General features: G+C 43.8%; 2 protein-coding genes across 2 annotated transcripts in view; both read left to right on the forward strand.

The window, feature by feature from the left end:
• Positions 1 to 3,135, forward strand: part of KHDRBS1 (KH RNA binding domain containing, signal transduction associated 1) — a 28,464-nt gene extending 25,329 nt beyond the window's left edge. Inside the window, exon 9 of the mRNA XM_050795659.1 lies at positions 1,795 to 3,135. Within this exon, the coding sequence (XP_050651616.1) occupies positions 1,795 to 1,892 (98 nt within the window). The 3' untranslated portion in view covers positions 1,893 to 3,135. The remainder of the gene's footprint in view (positions 1 to 1,794) is intronic.
• TMEM39B (transmembrane protein 39B) overlaps positions 1 to 20,020 on the forward strand; it is a 112,185-nt gene that overhangs the window by 48,180 nt on the left and 43,985 nt on the right. The window lies entirely within an intron of this gene.

Genomic DNA, 20,020 nt, shown 5'->3' on the forward strand with positions numbered 1-20,020 from the left:
AGGGGCTCATCAATTGACAATTCACACTAAGATACTGGTTGACAATCTCCCCTTATCCCTAGCTGAAAAAGAGGAGCCCCTTAGGGCCTCCCAGAGACAGACAAGCTGAGCCCAACTCAGCACAGTATGAAGTAGCCAATCAGCTGCTTGCCCAAGGAAACTGTTTTTACCAGTTTTAGCGAAATAGCACTGGACAGTTGCCAATCACTAAGACGGCTTTGCTCTGCTCATATACCACTATTTAGAAGGGCAGTGTGATTGCACCCAAGTATTTCCCACCATCAGTGAGGCAGTACAGTGGGGCCTCTGTATGTGTTTGACTAAATTGCATTTCTGTTTTGCTGGAGAAAAGACCAAACTGAAGAGGCAGGCTTTTCTTTGTGCTCCTGATATGATGTTGCCACAGTTAATCTGTTCTGATCTCTGCTTTGATTAACAGAATTAGAAAAATAAACTGTCCAGGATGATCTGTATACGTCAGGAAAAAAAAAGAAACTGTCTTGTTGATACCCAGAAGCCACTTGGAAAGTGATGGACATATGTGTTACACTAGGGGTATAATTAGGGTTCTGTGTGACTTTAGATCTATATAGGAGTTTGAGGCCTATAAAGATGGAGGCAGATACTTGTGAATACAGGCAGCTGGAAAAATACTTCAGGATGAACTAGAGTGTGTAAGGTGTGGGAAGAATAAGCTTAAATGCAATTTATTTTCGTAAGAGGTCACTTCTAGAAATATGTGATCATATTCCTCAGGCTTTTCCCTGTCACAAAGGAAAAACATTTGAGGATGTGAACCACATTGTCTGGCTTCTCTCAACTGTCAACTTAAGAAAGGAGATAAGGAATTACCTTTTTTTTTTTTTTTTTTTTTTTTTTTTTTTGAGATGGAGTCTGGCTCTATCGCCCAGGCTGGAGTGGAGGGGCATAATCTCAGCTGACTGCAACCTCTGCCTCCCAGGTTCCAGCGATTCTCCTGCCTCAGCCTCCTGAGTAGCTGGGATTTCAGGCGCGCGCTACCATGCCTGGCTAATTTTTGTATTTTTAATAGAGATGGGGTTTCACCCTGTTGGTCAGGCTGGTCTCGGACCCCTGACCTCGTGATCTGCCTGCCTTGGCCTCCCAAAGTGCTGGGATTACAGGTGTGAGCCATCGTGCCCATCCTTGGAATTATCTTAAACAGTGCTGTCAGTGCAGCATTTGATTGCACATCCCTCTACCAGAGCGAGCAGTATCAGCTCTGCTGGTGGAGGGCCCCATGGAAAGTGGCCCTTGCTTGCTTTTCCCAGAGAGCTAGAGGACACTTCTCCATAAGGAAACATGACTTACTGTTGCGTGGAAGTGGGGCTGGCTGCCTGCTTCCAATCTGAAAGACTTCGAGAAGTTTTCCCGCCTTACCTGAGCTGCCTGCCAAATTGTTTTCGGAACAGGAAAGGCCATTGCAGACTCATAAAATTGACTTTCTCACTATCTCAAGCAAGGTGTGTTGGGTATCTCCAGGTTTGGGGACTGGAGTATAGATCACGTTTGTCTATGAAGAACCTCGTTTTGGGAGATTACTCCAGAGTCAATGGCAGCCTTTTTGAATTTGTTCCCTTCTGTCCTTCCACTCAAAACTGAAAAATTGCCCAGACTGCCCAATAGGGCCAAGCCAAGTAGAAAGCAAGGAACACCAGGGGAAGTGTCAAGACATTAGAAGAAACGCAGTGTTTTTGGTGATGTTTACTATGTGACCTATCCCTGTTCATCCCTAAGTGCCACATGGTTTATAAACTGTCTTTGTTTTCCCCACAGGCCAGGACGACTGGAATGGGACCAGGCCGTCGCTGAAGGCCCCTCCTGCTAGGCCAGTGAAGGGAGCATACAGAGAGCACCCATATGGACGTTATTAAAAACAAACATGAGGGGAAAATATCAGTTATGAGCAAAGTTGTTACTGATTTCTTGTATCTCCCAGGATTCCTGTTGCTTTACCCACAACAGACAAGTAATTGTCTAAGTGTTTTTCTTCGTGGTCCCCTTCTTCTCCCCACCTTATTCCATTCTTAACTCTGCATTCTGGCTTCTGTACGTAGTATTTTAAAATGAGTTAAAATAGATTTAGGAATATTGAATTAATTTTTTAAGTGTGTAGATGCTTTTTTCTTTGTTGTTTAAATATAAACAGAAGTGTACCTTTTATAATAAAAAAAGAAGTTGAGTTAAAAAAAAAACACAAACCTGTTAGTTTCAAAAGTGACTTTGCTTGCTTAAAGGTTCTGAAGTAAAGGCTTGTTAACTTTCTCTTAGTTTTGATTTGAGGCATCCCGTAAAGTTGTAGTTGCAGAATCCCAAACTAGGCTACATTTCAAAATTCAGGGCTGTTTAAGATTTAAAATCACAAACGTTAACGGCAGTAGGCACCACCATGTAAAAGTGAGCTCAGACGTCTCTAAAAAATGTTTCCTTTATAAAAGCACATGGCGGTTGAATCTTAAGGTTAAATTTTAATACGAAAGATCCTCATGAATTAAATAGTTGATGCAATTTTTAACGTTAATTGATATAAAACAACAACAAAATTAGGCTTGTAAAACTGACTTTTTCATTACGTGGGTTTTGAAATCTAGCCCCAGACATACTGTGTTGAGAGATACTTAGGGGGAGGGAGTAGGTTTTGAAGAGGTTGATGGTGGTGGGGAGGGAAGGCCTCCTGAATTGAGTTTGATGCAGAGCTTTTTAGCCATGAAGAATCTTTCAGTCATAGGATTAATAATTAAATTTTCAGTATTTAAAAAGACAAAATATTTTGTCCATTTGAGATTCTGCACTCCATGAAAGGCTCACTTGGACGCTGGGGCCAAAAGCTGATGATTTTCTTAAGTTGACGGTTGTCAATATCGAACTGTTCCCAAGTTAGTCAAGTATGTCTCAACACTAGCATGATATAAAAAGGGACACTGCAGCTGAATGAAAAAGGAATCAAAATCCACTTTGTACATAAGTTAAAGTCCTAATTGGATTTGTACCGTCCTCCCATTTTGTTCTCGGAAGGTTAAATGCTACATGTGTAAGTCTGCCTAAATAGGTAGCTTAAACTTATGTCAAAATGTCTGCAGCAGTTTGTCAATAAAGTTTAGTCCTTTTTTAATCAAAGTAAATGTGATGAATTGTCATTTTTTTGGGTGGACCATAAAATAGTTTTCTCTTTCAAATAAACTTAAATTAACTCTAAAGTTAATGGGCTTGTTAAAAGTTGGAAACATTCTTAAAAGTGGTGGGGGGGATTTTATTTTAAGTTTACCAAAAAAAAAGTTGATGGAGTTGTTAAGTTTTAGTTTAAAAATAACCAAAGTTTTTTCACCCCCTGGAAGTTGTTGGAAGCAGTTGTATCCAATCCTATCAAAAATTATAATTTATGGAGAGTTTTCAACTCAGCTGAGCTGTAACTTGGATTGGTTTCCATACATAGGTCTCAGTATTTAAAAGTGCGAGCCAGCCTGGTTTGCACCTTCTGTAGAGCCCCTAGGTGGCTCTAAAGTGTGACACCAAATAATTTGTATGAGCTCAGAAGGGGACAGCACCTGCCTTTAGACATGACAGTTCAGCCAACTCTGGGTGCCCTTGAGGGTTTCTCTTTGAATCCCAGAAATGCTGATAACTCAGCTGGGCTGGGGCAGGATTTGGCATGATAGGCTGGCTCTGAACCCCCTCGTAAGAGACCAAGAGAGGAAATGATGGAATTGGTTGGTCCCTCTTCTACTGTATGCTGATTCTCAGGGTTCTCATGGCTTCCCTAACAGAGCCACCTAAACTGCTCGGGGGTGAAAAATCCTCTTGTATTGAAGTGCCAAGCTGCCTGCAGCAGTGCATGATGGACATTTTTTTTCTTTTTAAAACACACCAACAAAAAAATGTATTTGTAGATTGTGATAAAATGTAAATAACTGAATTTTCAACCATGGTTTGAAGTCAGCTTTCAGGGCATTATGTCTTGTTTTGATGAAAAGAGATCACTCTATACCCCCCTTTTTAAAGGAAAATTATCGCAAGAGAATCAGGATGTGTAAAGCTAACATGCATCGCAAAAAACCAAAGGTAACCTAAATGTCTGATTTTAATAGCACATATTTCTCTTTTACATAAACTGTGACAGCAACTTGCATAAACAATTCTTTAGCTGTTAATTTTAATGTTAAAACTTTGCAAAACTTGTTTAATAAAAATAGCTGTAAAAAGAAAAACCATATGTTGCCGCATAAATTAGCCATAACTCTTAATAATCCTGCCCATCACAAGTGAACTGTAATGTAACCTGGGCACAAAGTCTGACATCTTAAATGACACATTGTAAAATTTCAATGACTGTAGATTAGACCTCCTGCTGCACCCCAAAAGCTTTCTGCTCAGCTATTTAAAACTGTGTAAGGATGAGTCCCTGTAGGTCCCCATATTGATGTTCACAATGAAACTTTACTTAAAATTTCTTAAAAGTTGCATGTTTCTCCTGTAATGTGTAAACTGCATGCAGGATCTCTTTATCTTTTATTTTGTATGTCTTTAAAAAAACTTCCTCTTCAAAAGACTGATCTGTTATTTCTCCATTTTCAGGTGATTGAAAACTCCTGAGGCATTACCTGGACTAGAATGGGTAGTGAAGACCCATGTCAGGTATGTTAAGGTGGCTTTCTATTAAGGACCATGTAACTGTATCATAACTGTAAAACAGTTATGCTAGGAGGTGGACTATAAGGTGGTCAATGGGTTAATCTTTCTTGTGGTCATTTGTACCTTATTTACAACATGACCACACTTACATGTCCATACTGAATTTACATCTAATGGTTGATAAGGCCAGACAATATCAACTTGGATCTGTTGAATCCCACTCTGTTTATCCTGTTAATAACCCGATGAGGCGGTATTCCACTTGGAGTTCATTGGTTCCAAGCAACGAAGTGGCTAATGTAAATAAAAGAGACTTTATTAGAAAGGTGTTAGGGGCTCAACGTTTAGTGTGAAGGCTAAAAAATCTGGTGTGGGAACTGTAGTGGCTACAGGGAACTGGGACAACAATGGTAGACCAAAGGAACGATCTTGAAACAAGAACTGGCTCCTTGGGCACAGCTGAAACTATGTCGGGTCTCTTTCTGCCTCAAGAGTCAGGTTTTAGAGAAGGAATATCAGACTGGATTAGCTGAGTCACATGTGTAAGAAAAAACCAATTCCTCAAAAGGCAGTTGGGGAGTTATTAGGAAAGGGAAATGGATGCTGGGCAGACCAGAAACAATTGTCCAGTAATACCTGTATTTTACAGAAGTAACTTAGACCTAATGAAGTTAAGTAACTTCCCAGGGTCACATAATTAGTATGGCTAGTACTCAAGCCCAAGATTTGTGTTGCCAAAACCTGTCATCTTAACCCTGTACTATACTGTCCTTAGTCTAGGGAGACTATACTGTCCTTAGTCTCCTTATTAGGACATCCTTCATAGGGATAATTGCGGTATAGAAGAAAGGACATGGAGCCTACAGAACACTTTTCCTAAAGTTTAACTCCCTGGTGTGTATAGTTGGGGGCTGTGACAACAGTGAGCTTTCCTGTTAATTGAAGCCATTAAGCAACTAACTGGCTGATTTTTCTCTCTGCTCTGAGTGAGGTGTTAGGATTAGGATGACACTGAGGAGAAAGGCCTAACTAGGTAAGCCAAAGGCACATAGAACCTTTCACAGTGAAATTTGACTTCTTGGAATTTCTTTTTCTTCCAAACCTGCCTCTCAGCCTCTGAGAGATCTGGAAGCTTTAAGGAGGGGTATGTGTGCTGAACAAGTTTCTGGGCACCTGGCAAGTCCTAAGTTTGATGTTGGTCACATGAATGGCTAGGAAATTTAGCAGGGGGGAATCCCTGAATGTAGAGAATTTAGTCTCCACTCTTCCTAGGGTAGTCTGAAGAAGAAAAATGGATTAGAAGTTTGGGGAAACCTTTCATCTGGACTGTGCTTGGAAAGGCGGGTTCTGTTGTTTGTGGACCCAGGCCTGCTGGTGTTCTGCCTGTTCTGGACGTTTAGCTTCGCCCATTGACCCAAGTATTTTCTGTAAAATTCTGTCACTCACTACCTGTGAACTTTATTTATTTATTTATTTATTTATTTATTTTAAGGTGGAGTCTCAACTCTATTGCCCAGGCTGGAGTACAGTGGTGTGATTTCAGCTTACTGCAACCTCTGCCTCCCGGGTTCAAGCGATTCCCCTGCCTCAGCCTCCCGAGTAGCTGGGATTATAGGCACATACCACAACGCCTGGATAATTTTTATATTTTTAGTAGAGATGGGGTTTCACCATGTTGGCCAGGCTAATCTTGAACTCCTGGCTTCAAGTAATCCACCCACCTCAGCCTCCCAAAGTGCTAGGATCATAGGTGTGAGCCACTGCACCCAGCCAACCTGTAAATTTTTATTACAATTCTGTAAGCTTTAGAGACAGGCAAGATCAAGATTGGGTATCTATCCTGGCTCTGCTTCATGTGAGCCTTTGTCACCTTAGAAACAAAACCCTTTCAGTGCCTCATTTATCATCAAATGAAGTTGATAATACCTGACATTTATCACTGTGTGCATCATAATATCCTAACAGAGTTAATAAGTATCTCATTTGGTCCCTTTCTACCTTTGTTTCTGTTTTGAGGAAAAATTCACACAGCATACAATTTACAATTTTGAAGTGTACAATGCAGTAGTTTTAAGTTTATTTGTACTGTGCAACCATTTCCACTATTTAATTCCAGAATATTTTCATCACTCTAAAAAGAAATCTTGTATCTGCTAATAGTCACTCCCAACTCCCCTCTCTCCCCAGCTGTTGGCAGCCACTAATCTTTCTGTGGGTTTGCCTATTCTGACCATTCCATATAAATGGAATCATACAATACATGCTTTTTGGAACTGGCTTCTTTGACTTTGCATAGTGTTTGGTTCATCCAGTTGATAGCATGTAACATAGTACTTCATACTAGTCATAGGAAACATTACTTCCAAAAGCAGCCCGTTTCATTAGAGACGGCTCTAAGTATTTTATCTCTCATTTTGAATGAGACCTGTACTCAGTAATTTAAACTGAATCTGCTTTGGACCCCTGAAGCAATATCCTTTCAGGTATTTGAAGATCGTTTTCATTGCTGTGTCTTTCCCATCTCTAAAAACTTTCTTGGCTTGGCTGCGCACGGCAGCTCATGCCTGTAATCCCAACACCTGGGGAGGCTGAGGTGGGAGGATCACTTGAGGCCAGGAATTCAAGACCAGCCTGGACAACATAGCAGACTCTGTCTCTACAAAAAGTAAAAAAATTAGCTGGGCATGATGGCTTGCACCTCTAATCCTAGCTACTCAGGAGGCAGGGGCAGGAAGATCACTTGAGTCTAGGAGTTTGAGGTTACAGTATACTATGATCACATCACTGTACTCTAGCCTGGGTAGAAAGTTTTTAAAATACTATTGGTCCCAATAAAATACATTTCCTGCATGCCAAATGTGGCCTTTAGCCTACCAGTTTGCAACCTCTGGTTAGCTTCTGTTAGTATAAATTAAAGGTCATGTTAGCTTTTTTTTTTTTTTTTTTTTTTTTTTTTTTGAGACAGAGTCTCGCTCTGTCGCCCAGGCTGGAGTGCAGTGGCGCGATCTCCGCTCACTGCAAGCTCCGCTGCCTCCCGGGTTCACACCATTCTCCTGCCTCAGCCTCCCGAGAAGCTGGGACTACAGGCGCCCGCCACCACGCCCGGCTAATTTTTTTGCGTTTTTAGTAGAGACGGGGTTTCACCGTGTTTGCCAGGATGGTCTCGATCTCCTGACCTCGTGATCCACCCGCCTCAGCCTCCCAAAGTGCTGGGATTACAGGCGTGAGCCACCGCGCCCGGCCATGTTAGCATTTTTTTTTTTTTTTTGAGACGGAGTCTTGCTCTGTCACCCAGGCTGGAGTGCAGTGGCGTGATCTCGGCTCACTACAAGCTCCGCCTCCTGGGTTCACGCCATTCTCCTGCCTCAGCCTCCCGAGTAGCTGGGACTACAGGCGCCCGTTACCACGCCCGGCTAATTTTTTTTTTTGTATTTTTAGTAGAGACGGGGTTTCACCGTGTTAGCCAGGATGGTCTCGATCTCCTGACCTTGTGATCCGCCCGTCTCGGCCTCCCAAAGTGCTGGGATTACAGGCTTGAGCCACCGCGCCCGGCCCATGTTAGCATTTTTAAGTGATTCTTTTTGGACAGACATAACTGTCCTAGTGGCAAAGAAGTTTAGAGTTTTGGGGGAGTTTTAAAATAACAACTTTATTGAGATAGAATTCATATACCATACTGTTCTCTCACTTAAAGTGTACAATTCAGTGGTTTTTAGTATATGCAGAGTCATTCAGTCATCACTATGGTCCGTTTGAAATGTCTTTATCATCCCAAAAAGAAACACCATGCCTTTTGTCTGTCTCCCACCAATTTATCCCTCCAGCCATAGGCTACTACTATGCTTTCTGTCTCTATAGACTTGCCTGCTGTGGACATGCACTAAAGATGACAAGGGTTTAGCCTCCAGAAGGCTAAGACCAAGGGTTCAACCAGTCACAGAAGACCACTTTCTGTATGATTTCATGCAAATGAAATTTCATACAAATGAAATCGTACAATAAGTGGTCTTTTGTGACTGGCTTCCTTTTTTTTTTTTATTTTTTATTTGAGATGGAGTCTTGCTCTGTCACTCAGGCTGGAGTGCAGTGGCATGATCTCAGCTCACTGCAACCTCCGCTTCCCAGGTTCAAGCAATTCTCCTGCCTCAGCCTCCTGAGTAGCTGGGATTATAGGCACATGCCTCCATGCCCGGCTAATTTTTGTATTTTTGGTAGAGGTGGGGTTTCACTGTGTCGGCCAGGCTGGTCTGGAACTCGTGACCTCAGGTGATCCACCTACCTTGGCCTCCAAAGTTTGAGATTACAGATGTGAGCCATCATGCTCAGCTGACTGGTTTCCTTTCACTTAGGATGTTTTCAAGGTTCATCCATGTTGTAGCATGTATCAGTACTTTGTTCTTTTTTTTTTCTTTTTTTTTAGTGTTAAATGCGATTTCACTGTGTGCATATACTACGTTTCATTTATTCATCCATTGACAGGCATTTGGATTGTTTCTACTTTTTGGCTATTACGAATAATACTGCTTTGAATATTTGTATATAAGTTTTTGTGTGGACATGTTTTCAGTTTATTGGGTATATACCTAGAAGAATATCTGGGTTCTGGGACATACTGGGACTCTGTTTAATTTCTTTCTTTTTTTGGGGGGGAGACAGAGTCTTACTCTGTCGCCCAGGCTGGAGTGCAGTGGTGCGATCTCAGCTCACTGCAACCTCTGCCTCCTGGGTTCAGGTGATTCTCCTGCCTCAGCCTCCCAAGCAGCTGGGACTACAGGCACGTGCCACCACACCTGGCTAATTTTTTGTATTTTTAGTAGAGACGGGGTTTCACCGTGTTAGCCAGGATGGTCTCAATCTCCTGACCTCATGATCCACCTGCCTCAGCCTCCCAAAGTGCTGGGATTACAGGTGTGAGCCACCATGCCCAGCCTGTTTAATTTTTTTAGGAACTGTCAAATTGTTTTCTGCAGAGCCTGTACCATTCCTACCAGCAATGTATGAGGGTTCCAAATGCTGCATAGCCTCACCAGCATTTACTTTATTATAGCTATCTTTAGTGGGTGTGAAGTGGTACCTCACTGTGGTTTTGATTTGCATTTCCCTAATGACTAATGTCATTGAGCATATTTTCATGTGCTTGTTAGCCAATTATATATCTTCTGTGGAAAAATGTCTATCTAAATACTTTGCCCACCTTTAAATGGGATAATTTGTCTTTTTATTAGTGAGTTGTAAGTTCTTTCTTTCTTTATTTTTTTGAGATGGAGTCTCGCTGTGTCGCCCAGGCTGTAGTACAGTGGCTGGATCTCAGCTCACTGCAAGCTCCGCCTCCCAGGTTCACGCCGTTCTCCTGCCTCACCCTCCCGAGTAGCTGGGACTACAGGCGCCCGCCACCACACCTAGCTAGTTTTTTGTATTTTTTAGTAAAGACGGGGTTTCACCATGTTAGCCAGGATGGTCTCAATCTCATGACCTCGTGATCTGTCCGTGTCGGCCTCCCAAAGTGCTGGGATTACAGGCTTGAGCCACCACACCCGGCCAAGTTCTTTATATATTCTGGATGCTAAACCCTTGCCAGATATATGATTTGCAAATATTTTTCCCATTCAGTGGTCTTTTTACTTTCTTTTTTTTTTTTTTTTTTTTTTTTTGAGACGGAGTCTCGCTCTGTCGCCCAGGCTGGAGTGCAGTGGCCGCATCTCAGCTCACTGCAAGCTCCGCCTCCCGGGTCTACGCCATTCTCCTGCCTCAGCCTCCCGAGTAGCTGGGACTACAGGCGCCCGCCACCTCACCCGGCTAGTTTTTTGTATTTTTTTAGTAGAGACGGGGTTTCACCGTATTAGCCAGGCTGGTCTCGATCTCCTGACCTTGTGATCCGCCCGTCTCAGCCTCCCAAAGTGCTGGGATTACAGGCTTGAGCCACCGCGCCCGGCCTACTTTCTTTAAATTACCAAAATGTTCCATTTTGATGAAGTCCAGTTTATGTTTTTCTTTTTTGTCATAAATAATAAGAAACTATTATCTCATTCAAGGTCAGGATTATACCTGTTTGTGTTTTTCTCCATTTTTTAGTTTTGGTTATTTTTATTTGTTTGTTTTTTGGAGACAGAGTCTCACTCTGTCCCTCAGGCTGGAGTGCGGTGGTATGATCTCAGTTCACTGCAACCTCAAACTCCCAGGTTCAAGCAGTTCTCATGCTTCACCCTCCCAAGTATCTGCTACTACAGGTGCATGCCACCATGCCTGGCGAATTTTCTGTATTTTTTAGTAGAGGTGGGGTTTCACCATGTTGGCCAGGCCAGGCTGGTCTTGAACCCGAGCTCAGGCCATCCACCCACCTTGGCCTCCCAAAGTGCTAAGATTACAGGTGTGAGCCACCATGCTGAGCTTTAATTCTTGCGTTTAGGTCTATGATTCATTTTATGTTAACTTTTGTGCATGGTCTGGGGTGGGGGTTCAAATTCATTCTTTTTTTTTTTTTTTTTTTTTTTTTTTTTTTTTTTTTGGAGACAGAGTCTCGCTGTGTCACCCAGGCTGAAGTACAGTGGCTCAATCTCAGCTCATTGCAACCTCTCCCTCCCAGGTTCAAGCAATTCTCCCTGCCTCTGCCTCAGCCTCCCGAGTAGCTGGGATTACAGACGCCCGCCATCACGCCCAGCTAATTTTTGTATTTTTAGTAGAGACAGGGTTTTGCCATGTTGGCCAGGCTGGTCTGGAACTCCTAACCTCAGGTGATCTGCCTGCCTCAGCCTCCCAAAGTGCTGGGATTACAGGCGTGAGCCACCGTGCTTGGCCCAAATTCATTCTTTTACATGTGGATATCCCATTGTACCATTTGTTGAAAAGACTATTCTTTCTTCATTGAATGGTCTTGTCGCCCTTATCAAAAATCAGTTAACCACAGATGTATGTAGGTCTACTGCCTTTTGAAGTAGTTATTACCTAAAGTGGTAATACAATTTCTGGCAGTTGCTGTTCAATAATAAATAATAGCCGATCAGATTATTTTTACATCACTGAGAGTTTGTAAGTGATAGAGCTAGGATTTGATCCCAAGTATGGGTGACTACAAAGCATGCCTTTATTTTCTGTATTATACTGCAGGCTGCTAAAATGGGAATGAGGCTGTTCTAGCTGCCATGCCTGGTCATAGGTGGTTTTCCAGAGGCTCAGAGGCTGTGCTCCAGCATGCCCATCTCCCTCCATCAACTTCCTCCCTTCCTAGCCCTCTCTTCCCCCACCACTGTCCATAGTCTCCAGGGTGGACACTTGGCAATGACAGTTACTACTGAGGGAATACTCTGACCCTTCTTTACCTACAGTACAGATACAGGCTTAGGGTTTGTCCCGCCTTTATACTGTCTTCCACCAAATCTCATCTCCTGTCCCAGGCTAAGAATGAAGTTAGAGATGCATTAACACCTAATAGGACTTTGTGGCCACCAAAAATAAGGGTGTGTTAGGCAACACATGGGCTCACTGTCTTCTTGATATGTTTCTGTACTTTGTATGACCCTACAGAGGCTGCTGTTTGCTGGCGGTACTACTAGTAAGTAGTCATTTTCATTTTTTTCCCTCATTTTGTTCTCAGTTTATGCCATCACTGATCTTGACCACATTTAAAAGAAGAGGAAAGTGAGATAGGGAAAATAGGCAGCTTTGCTTGGCTAAGGGAGAAGAGCCCAATTTGAATGCCTACTGTGTGTCCCTATTTTTATAGATTAGGCAACTGATACTGGAAGAGGTGAGGTAATTTACCCCATGGTTGCATAGCACGTTAGGACAGGGTGCATATCAACATTTTTGTACAGCAAAGTCCATTCTCTGTGCTGAAAGCTTGCTGCTTCTGTAATTCCAAATTTCATTGACCCCAAGAGACTGCTTATTGTAAGTTGTGTCTTTAAGTGCTGGAAAGAAAAAGAGAGACAGAGAGACAGACAGAGGAGAGAGGGGAGAGGGGAGAGGGGAGGAGGGGGAGGGAGGGAGGGAAGGAAAAAGACTGCCAATTAAGCTGACATAGTGGTTTCTTTTCACATCAAATACAAGATGCATCCTGAAAAAAAAAATTATATTATTACCGTATTTTGTGAATTCAGACATGTATTGACTATTTACTCTGTGCCATGTAGTTTTCTCTACTAGTGAGGTAAATGTTATTATCCCATTTTTACACATGATGAAACTGAGACCAGAAAATTTTAAATAGGCCAGGCCTGGTGGCTCACCCTGTAACCCCAAGGCAGGAGTATCACTTGAGTCCAGGAGTTCGGCACTAGCCTGGGCAACATAGTGAGACTCCCATCTCTACCAAAAAAAAAAAAAAAGGTAGATGTGGTGGTGCATGCCTGTAGTCCCACCTACTTGAAAGGCTGAGTCAGGAAGATTGCTTGAGCCCAGGAGGAGGTCAAGGCTGCAGAGAGTCATGATCATGACACTATACTCCAGCCTGGGTGACAGCGAGACTCTGTCTCAAAAAATACTAATATATCTATAAAATAATAAATTAAAAAATATAATAGTAGTGTATCATCATGTTCTCTTGCAGAACTGAATACCAGGGAGCCTGGAGGAGCTGCCTGAGAAAGGCTTAGGGAGGGCCAGAGAAAGGGGATCGCATTTAAGTTGCATCTTAAAGGATAACCAAAATTTGCCAGGCAGACAAATGGATAGTTTAGCATAATAACACTTTATTATAGCTTTAAGCTGACTAATTTAATGAATTAATTAGAGGTGGGGTCTTGCTTTGCCACCCAGGCTGGAGTGCAGTGGTGTGATCATAGCCCACTGCAGCCTTGAACTCCTGGGCTCAAGCTGTCCTCCTGCCTCAGCCTCCCAAGTAGTTGGGACTACAGGCATGGGCCACCATGCCCACTTGACCTTTTTTTTTTTTTATAGAAACAGGTCTCTATGTTGCCCAAGCTGGACTCAAACTCCTGGCCTCAAGCACCTTCCCAGAGTGGTAAGGATTACAGGTATGAGCCATCATACCCTGCCTAAGCAGACTACTTTCAAATTCTGCCTCAGTTTCAGGTCTCAATTTCATCATTTGTAAAATGGGGATAATACATACTTCACAACATCGTTGGGAAGATCGAGTGAGCTAATGCATATAAAATATTCAACAGGCCAGGCACAGTGGCTCACGTGTGTAATCCCAGCACTTTGGGAGGCCGAGGTGGGTGGATCACCTGAGATCAGGAGTTCGAGACCAGCCTGACCAACGTGGAGAAACCCCGTCTCTACTAAAAACACAAAAAATTAGACAGGCATGGTGGCGCATGCCTGTAATCCCAGCTACTCTGGAGGCTGAGGCAGGAGAATCGCTTGAACCTGGGAGGCAGAGGTTGCAGTGAGCCAAGATTGCACCATTGCACATAACAAAAGCGAAACTCCATCTCAAAAAAAAAAAATGCATTCAACATGACACGTAGTAAGCACTCAAATATTAGCTATAAATAGAGATTGGACGAATAAGTTGGTGCTGATTTTGGAAGCTACATATTAGTCAAAGAGTTTGAACTTTATTCTAAAGTTTGAGCTATTTAATGCCTTAAGCATGAGAGTGACTTACATCACATCTGTTTACCAGTGTGCCGGCAAGGTAGGGAAAATAAGGGAAGGAAACTTTCTGTAAAGTGGCGCTACTTCTTTGTGGGAGAGTGAAGGAGATATTCTCCCCTTGTTGTCCTCCCGCCTTCCCTTCTGCCTGAAGGCCTTTTAATTCCTGCCTTTTTCAGAAAGGAGACTCATCTCTCCTGTCTGGTACTTGGGTTGTTTGAGGATGAGATGTCTGGACTGCCCGATGTTACGGGAATCTCTTCATGTCGTATTCCTTTCACCCACCCTGTGAAATGGAAACCAAAACTCCTGAGTGTCTACTATTAGAAACTTTGCTCTTAACAGATTGTTAAAAGTCCTAAATGGATAAGGTCCCTGCCTCCATTTTAAGCTCTTAATTATGTGCTAATTCTGTGCTGTGAGTCTCATATACAGCAAGCTTGTCCAACCTGTGGCCCAGGACAGCTTTGAATGCAGCCTAACACACATTCATAAACTTTCTTGAAACATGATTAGATTTGTCTGCAATTTTTTTCTTAAGCTCATCGGCTGTCGTTAGTGTATTTTATGTGTGCCCCAAGACAGTTACTCCAATGTGGCCCAGGGAAGCCAAAAGATTGGACACCTCTGAATTATACAGTATCTCATTTAACTCTCACAAACAACCCTGTGAAGCAATGATTATCCGTGGCATACAGAGTGAGAAATGTGTGTCTAGAAGTTGAGATAACCAGAGTCCAAGAGATGGAGATTAGACTGAAGTCTTTATGCTCCTCCTCAGCTGCTGGTCTTCTCTGTACCTAGGGTGGCCACATGATCAGCTTACACCGAAGTAGTTCCTGGCTTTGGTGTATAGGACTGGTACACCTGGCTTGGTTTCCAGATTCCTGAAGTTAAAAAACTTGGATTCTGGGCTGGGTGCGGGGGCCCACGCCTGTAATCCCAGCACTTTGGGAGGTCAAGGTGGGCAGATCATGAGGTCAGGAGTTTGAGACCACCCTGGCCAACATGGTGAAACCCCACCTCTACTAAAAATACAAAAATTAGTTGGACGTGGTGTTGCACATCTGTAATCCCAGCTACTTGGGAGGCGGAGGCAGGGGAATTGCTTGAACCTGGGAGGCGGAGGTTATGGTGAGCCACAGTCGCACCATTGCACTCCAGCCTAGGCGACAAGAACAAGACTCCATCTCAAAAAAAAAAAAAAAAGACTTGGATCCTTATGAGCCCTCCCCTCTTCTCTTCAGACCCACATGTACCTCCTGCTCCCTGGATTAATAGTCGTTGCATGTTTAAAGCTAGCAAGCATCTGATGAATATTTAATAGCATCAAGCAGACAGGCTGCAAACAGCTGTCTGAGACAGCAGCTGCTTAGGGGGAGGGGAGGAAGTGCACAGCACTGCCTTAACTACCCGTTCTTTTGTTCCCTGGCCTAGAAAATAGACCTGGCTTTTCAAGGCCCCTTAGGAGCATAAGCCTATGGGGGCACTGCACCCTAGTCCTATTGTAGCCTGATTGCTGCCCTCGGCTCCTAAGGAGGCTGCCTTCAAGCAGGAGACTCAACCCTTTTTGGGAGGTAATGGGGAAGAATGTTCACTGACCTCTAGAATCCATTTTCCAGTCCCAGGGCTGGAGGTCTTCTACTCTATTGTCTATTCTGGCTCTGAAGCTGAGGATGCAGTCTCATCTAGTGTTCTGCAAACTGCAGCTCACACTCTCTGGTTTTTTTTTTTTTGTTTGTTTATTTTGAATGTAATTTCTGCTTTCGTGTACAGCTCTCTCTCCTAAAAGGAGAGAGACGTGTATCTGAAAGGGATGTGAATTTCATAGCTGTGCTGCTGAGGTTTAGCTTCTTGGTATACCGTGATCACAGATTCCCTAGCCTCTCACCAGTGACCATACTTCTCATTCCTAGCCGGTACTGTGGTGATTGTATTTGCATCTCAGGCAGGGAATGGGCTGATAGGAGTTCTCATGTACACAAGCTAACCCCATCCTTAGACCTTGGGGAGCTTCTTGCTTCAAGGAGGCCTTGTCACTTTCAGGGCAAATTGGGGGTGGGGGGGGTCGTCCAGGGACTCATTAAAAAAGACAGCTTAGTTGAGATGTTTCTAGATAGAGTGTGAGGCACAGCCAGTCTATCAGCCCAGATTAATCAGCTAAAAAGGGCACCTTGCCAGAAATTTGGGTACTATTTCTGATCTTAATATTGCATTAAGATGCCTGAATTGACTGTTCCCTTGTCAAACTCAGGGTAGCCAGTCTCTTTCTTCTAGGCACCGTGATGTGTGTGAAAACTTGAGATAGAAGAGTTTGGGTTCAGATACAGGGCTAATTATTCCCAGGGGTCTTCTAACTCCAGCAGCCTTCATGGTTCCTATTCATGGCCTAGCTTTAGGTATAAGATGGTTGCTCCTCAGGTCTCAGGCTCTGGGGTTGGAATGTAGCAAACACATTCTGCATCTGCCTTTGAGAAAGAGAAATATCTTATTCTCTGATGTGATTATTTTTAAGATTCTCTCCAGAAATCAGTACAAATGTCTCCTTTCATTCTTTTTAAAAATACATTCACTATTATACATTAAACACCTACTATGTGCTAGACACTGGGGATCCAGTGGCTGGTGAACAATATAAAATGGTCCCTGGCTTTGTGGAGTTTATAGTCTATTTGTGGAAATAGACATTAAACAAATAATCTCATAAATAACAAATAATTTCAATTGCGTAAAGTTCTACAAAGAAAAGAACGGTGCGATGAGGGTACTGTGGTTTTCCTTGAGGAAATGATGTTTAAGCCAACATCTGAAGGAAGACTTAGCTAGGCAGAGGGCTTGGGGAAAGGACATAGAGCAGCACTTTATAGGCAGAGGATAGGACTGAAGCAAGTTGAAGCCAAGGTAAGAATCTGGACCTTTTTTATTTTTATTTTTGAGACAGGTCTTGTTCTGTCATCCAGGCTGGAGCACAGTATCAAGATGATGGCTCATTACACCCTCGACTTCCCAGGCTCAAGTGATCCTCCACCTCAGCCTCCCAAGTAACTGGGACTACAGGCAGGTGGCTGATTTTTTCTATTTATTGTAGAGGCAAGATCTCAATATGTTGCCCAGGCTGGTTTCGAACTCCTAGGCAAAATTGATCCTCCTATGTTAACCTCCCAAAGTGTTGCGATTATAGGTGTAAAGTCCACCTAGCTGGACCTTATTCTTTTTTTTTTTTTTTTTTTTTTTTTAAAGAGATGGGGGTCTCAGGGGCCAGGTGCAATGGCTCACACCTGTAATTCCAGCACTTTGGGAGGCTGAGGCGAGCGGCTCACCTGAGGTCAGGAGTTCAAGACCAGCCTGGCCAACATGGTGAAACCCTGTCTCAACTAAAAATTCAAAAAATTAGCTGGGCGTGGTGGCGGGTGCCTGTAATCCCAGCTCCTCAGGAGTCTGAGGCAGGAGAATTGCTTGAACCCGGGAGGTGGAGGTAGCAGTGAGCCAAGATTGCACCACTGTACTCCAGCCTGGGCAATAAGAGCAAAACTCCGTCTCAAAAGAAAAAAGAAACAGATGGGGTCTCACTGCAGTGAACATAGCTCACTGCAGCGATCATAGCTCACTGCAGCTTCTACCTCCTGGGCTCAAGCCATCCTCTCACCTCAGCCTCCAGAGTAGCTGGGACTGTAGGCATGGGCCCAGCTTATTTTTTAATTTTTTGTAGAGATAAAGTATCACTATGTTGCCCAGGCTTGTCTTGAACTTCTGGCCTCAAGCGATCCTCCCACCTCAGCATCCCAAAGTGCTAGGATTACAGGTGTGAGCCACTGCACTTGGCTGACTTTAAAAAAGCAAAGTTTCATAGAGTTTTGGTTTCCAATTCACAGGGTGGGTGAAAGGAATAGGATATGAGGAGAGTCCCTTAACACATGGCAGTCCTAACATCCCACTGAAGACAACTAAATGGGAGGAGGGGGGTGTGGAAAATGAAATTATTCAATGTGCTGATGAGTGGAGAATGGTTATGGGGACCTATTAAGAAACTTGCTAGTCTAGGCAAGAAATAAGAAAGGTCTAGCCGGGCATGGTAGTATGTGGCTATAATCCCAGCTACTCAGGAGGTGGAGGCAGGAGGATCTCTTGAACCCAGGAAGTAGAGGTTGCAGTGAATTGAGATCGTGCCACTGCACTGCAGCCTGAGTGACAGAGTGAGACTGTCTTACCAATAACAAAAAAGGGCTATAGTAGAGTAATATTGCAAATGTAGAGAAGGTAAATGAATTCAAGAACTTTTGCCAGGCACAGTGGCTCATGCCTGTAATCCTAGCACTATGGGAGGCCAAGGCGGGTGGATCACCTGAGGTAAGGAGTTTTGAGACCAACCTGGCCAACATGGTGAAACCCCATCTCTACTAAAAATACAGAAATTAGCTGAGCGTGGTGACGCATGCCTATGATCCCAGCTACTTGGAAGCCTGAGCGAGGAGAATCACTGGAACCCAGAAGGCAGAGGCTGCAGTACTGAAGCTGAGATTGTGCCACTACACTCCAGCCTGAGCAAAAGAGCAAGACTGTCTCCAAAAAAAAAAAAAAATACATATATATATATATCTTTTAGGAGATAGAATGAACATAGTGAGGTTCCGGGTTACTGACCGGAACAGCTAGGGAGATGGTAGCGCCATTTAAAAGACAGGAAGCACTGGCCAGGCATGGTGGCTCACACCTGTAATCCCAGCACTTTGGGAGGCCATTAGGAGGATCCCAGGAGTTTGAGAACAGTCTTAGCAACATACGGAGACAAAAATTTAAAAGTTAGCCAAGGATGTTGGTGTGTGTGTGTGTGATCGTATTTGGAGGCTGAGGTTGGAGGATCAGTTCAGCCCAGGAGACTAAGGCTGAAGTGAGCCATGATGTTGCCGCTGTACTCCAGCCTGAGTGACAAAGCAAGACTGTCTTTATTTTATTTTATTTTATTTTATTTTATTTTATTTTATTTATTTATTTTTTTTGGAGACGGAGTTTCGCTCTGTCGCCCAGGCTGGAGTGCAGTGGCCAGATCTCAGCTCACTGCAAGCTCCGCCTCCCGGGTCTACGCCATTCTCCTGCCTCAGCCTCCTGAGTAGCTGGGACTACAGGCGCCCGCCACCTTGCCCGGCTAGTTTTTTGTATTTTTTTAGTAGAGACGGGGTTTCACTGTGTTAGCCAGGATGGTCTCGATCTCCTGACCTCGTGATCCGCCCGTCTCGGCCTCCCAAAGTGCTGGGATTACAGGCTTGAGCCACCGCGCCCGGCCAAAGCAAGACTGTCTTTAAAAAAAAAAAGAAGAAGAGGCCGGGCGTGGTGGCTCACGCCTGTAATCCCAGCACTTTGGGAGGCCGAGGTGGGCGGATCACAAGGTCAGGAGATCGAGACCATGGTGAAACCCCGTCTCTACTAAAAATAGAAAAAATTAGCCGGGCGCAGGGGCGGGCGCCTGTAGTCCCAGCTACTCGGGAGGCTGAGGCAGGAGAATGGCGTGAACCCGGGAGGCGGAGCTTGCAGTGAGCCGAGATCGCGCCACTGCACTCCAGCCTGGGCGACAGAGCGAGACTCCATCTCAAAAAAAAAAAAAAAAAAAAAGAAGAAGGAGGAGGAGCATTGCTACAGGTTTTAGCATGAGATCAAGCCCCTTCCCTGTGCCCCAGATTTAAGATGTGTCTCCTCTAGTCCACCCTATTTGGTGCTGGGATGAATCCTTCATAACATCCATGGCTCCTTGAGCCTAACATTGAGTTACCAATAATAGTGATAAGAAGATGCCTATTTTCTGATTTCCATTCTTCAACAG

Source organism: Macaca thibetana, chromosome 1 (genome assembly GCF_024542745.1).
Source record: "Macaca thibetana thibetana isolate TM-01 chromosome 1, ASM2454274v1, whole genome shotgun sequence".
Lineage (NCBI taxonomy): Eukaryota > Metazoa > Chordata > Mammalia > Primates > Cercopithecidae > Macaca > Macaca thibetana.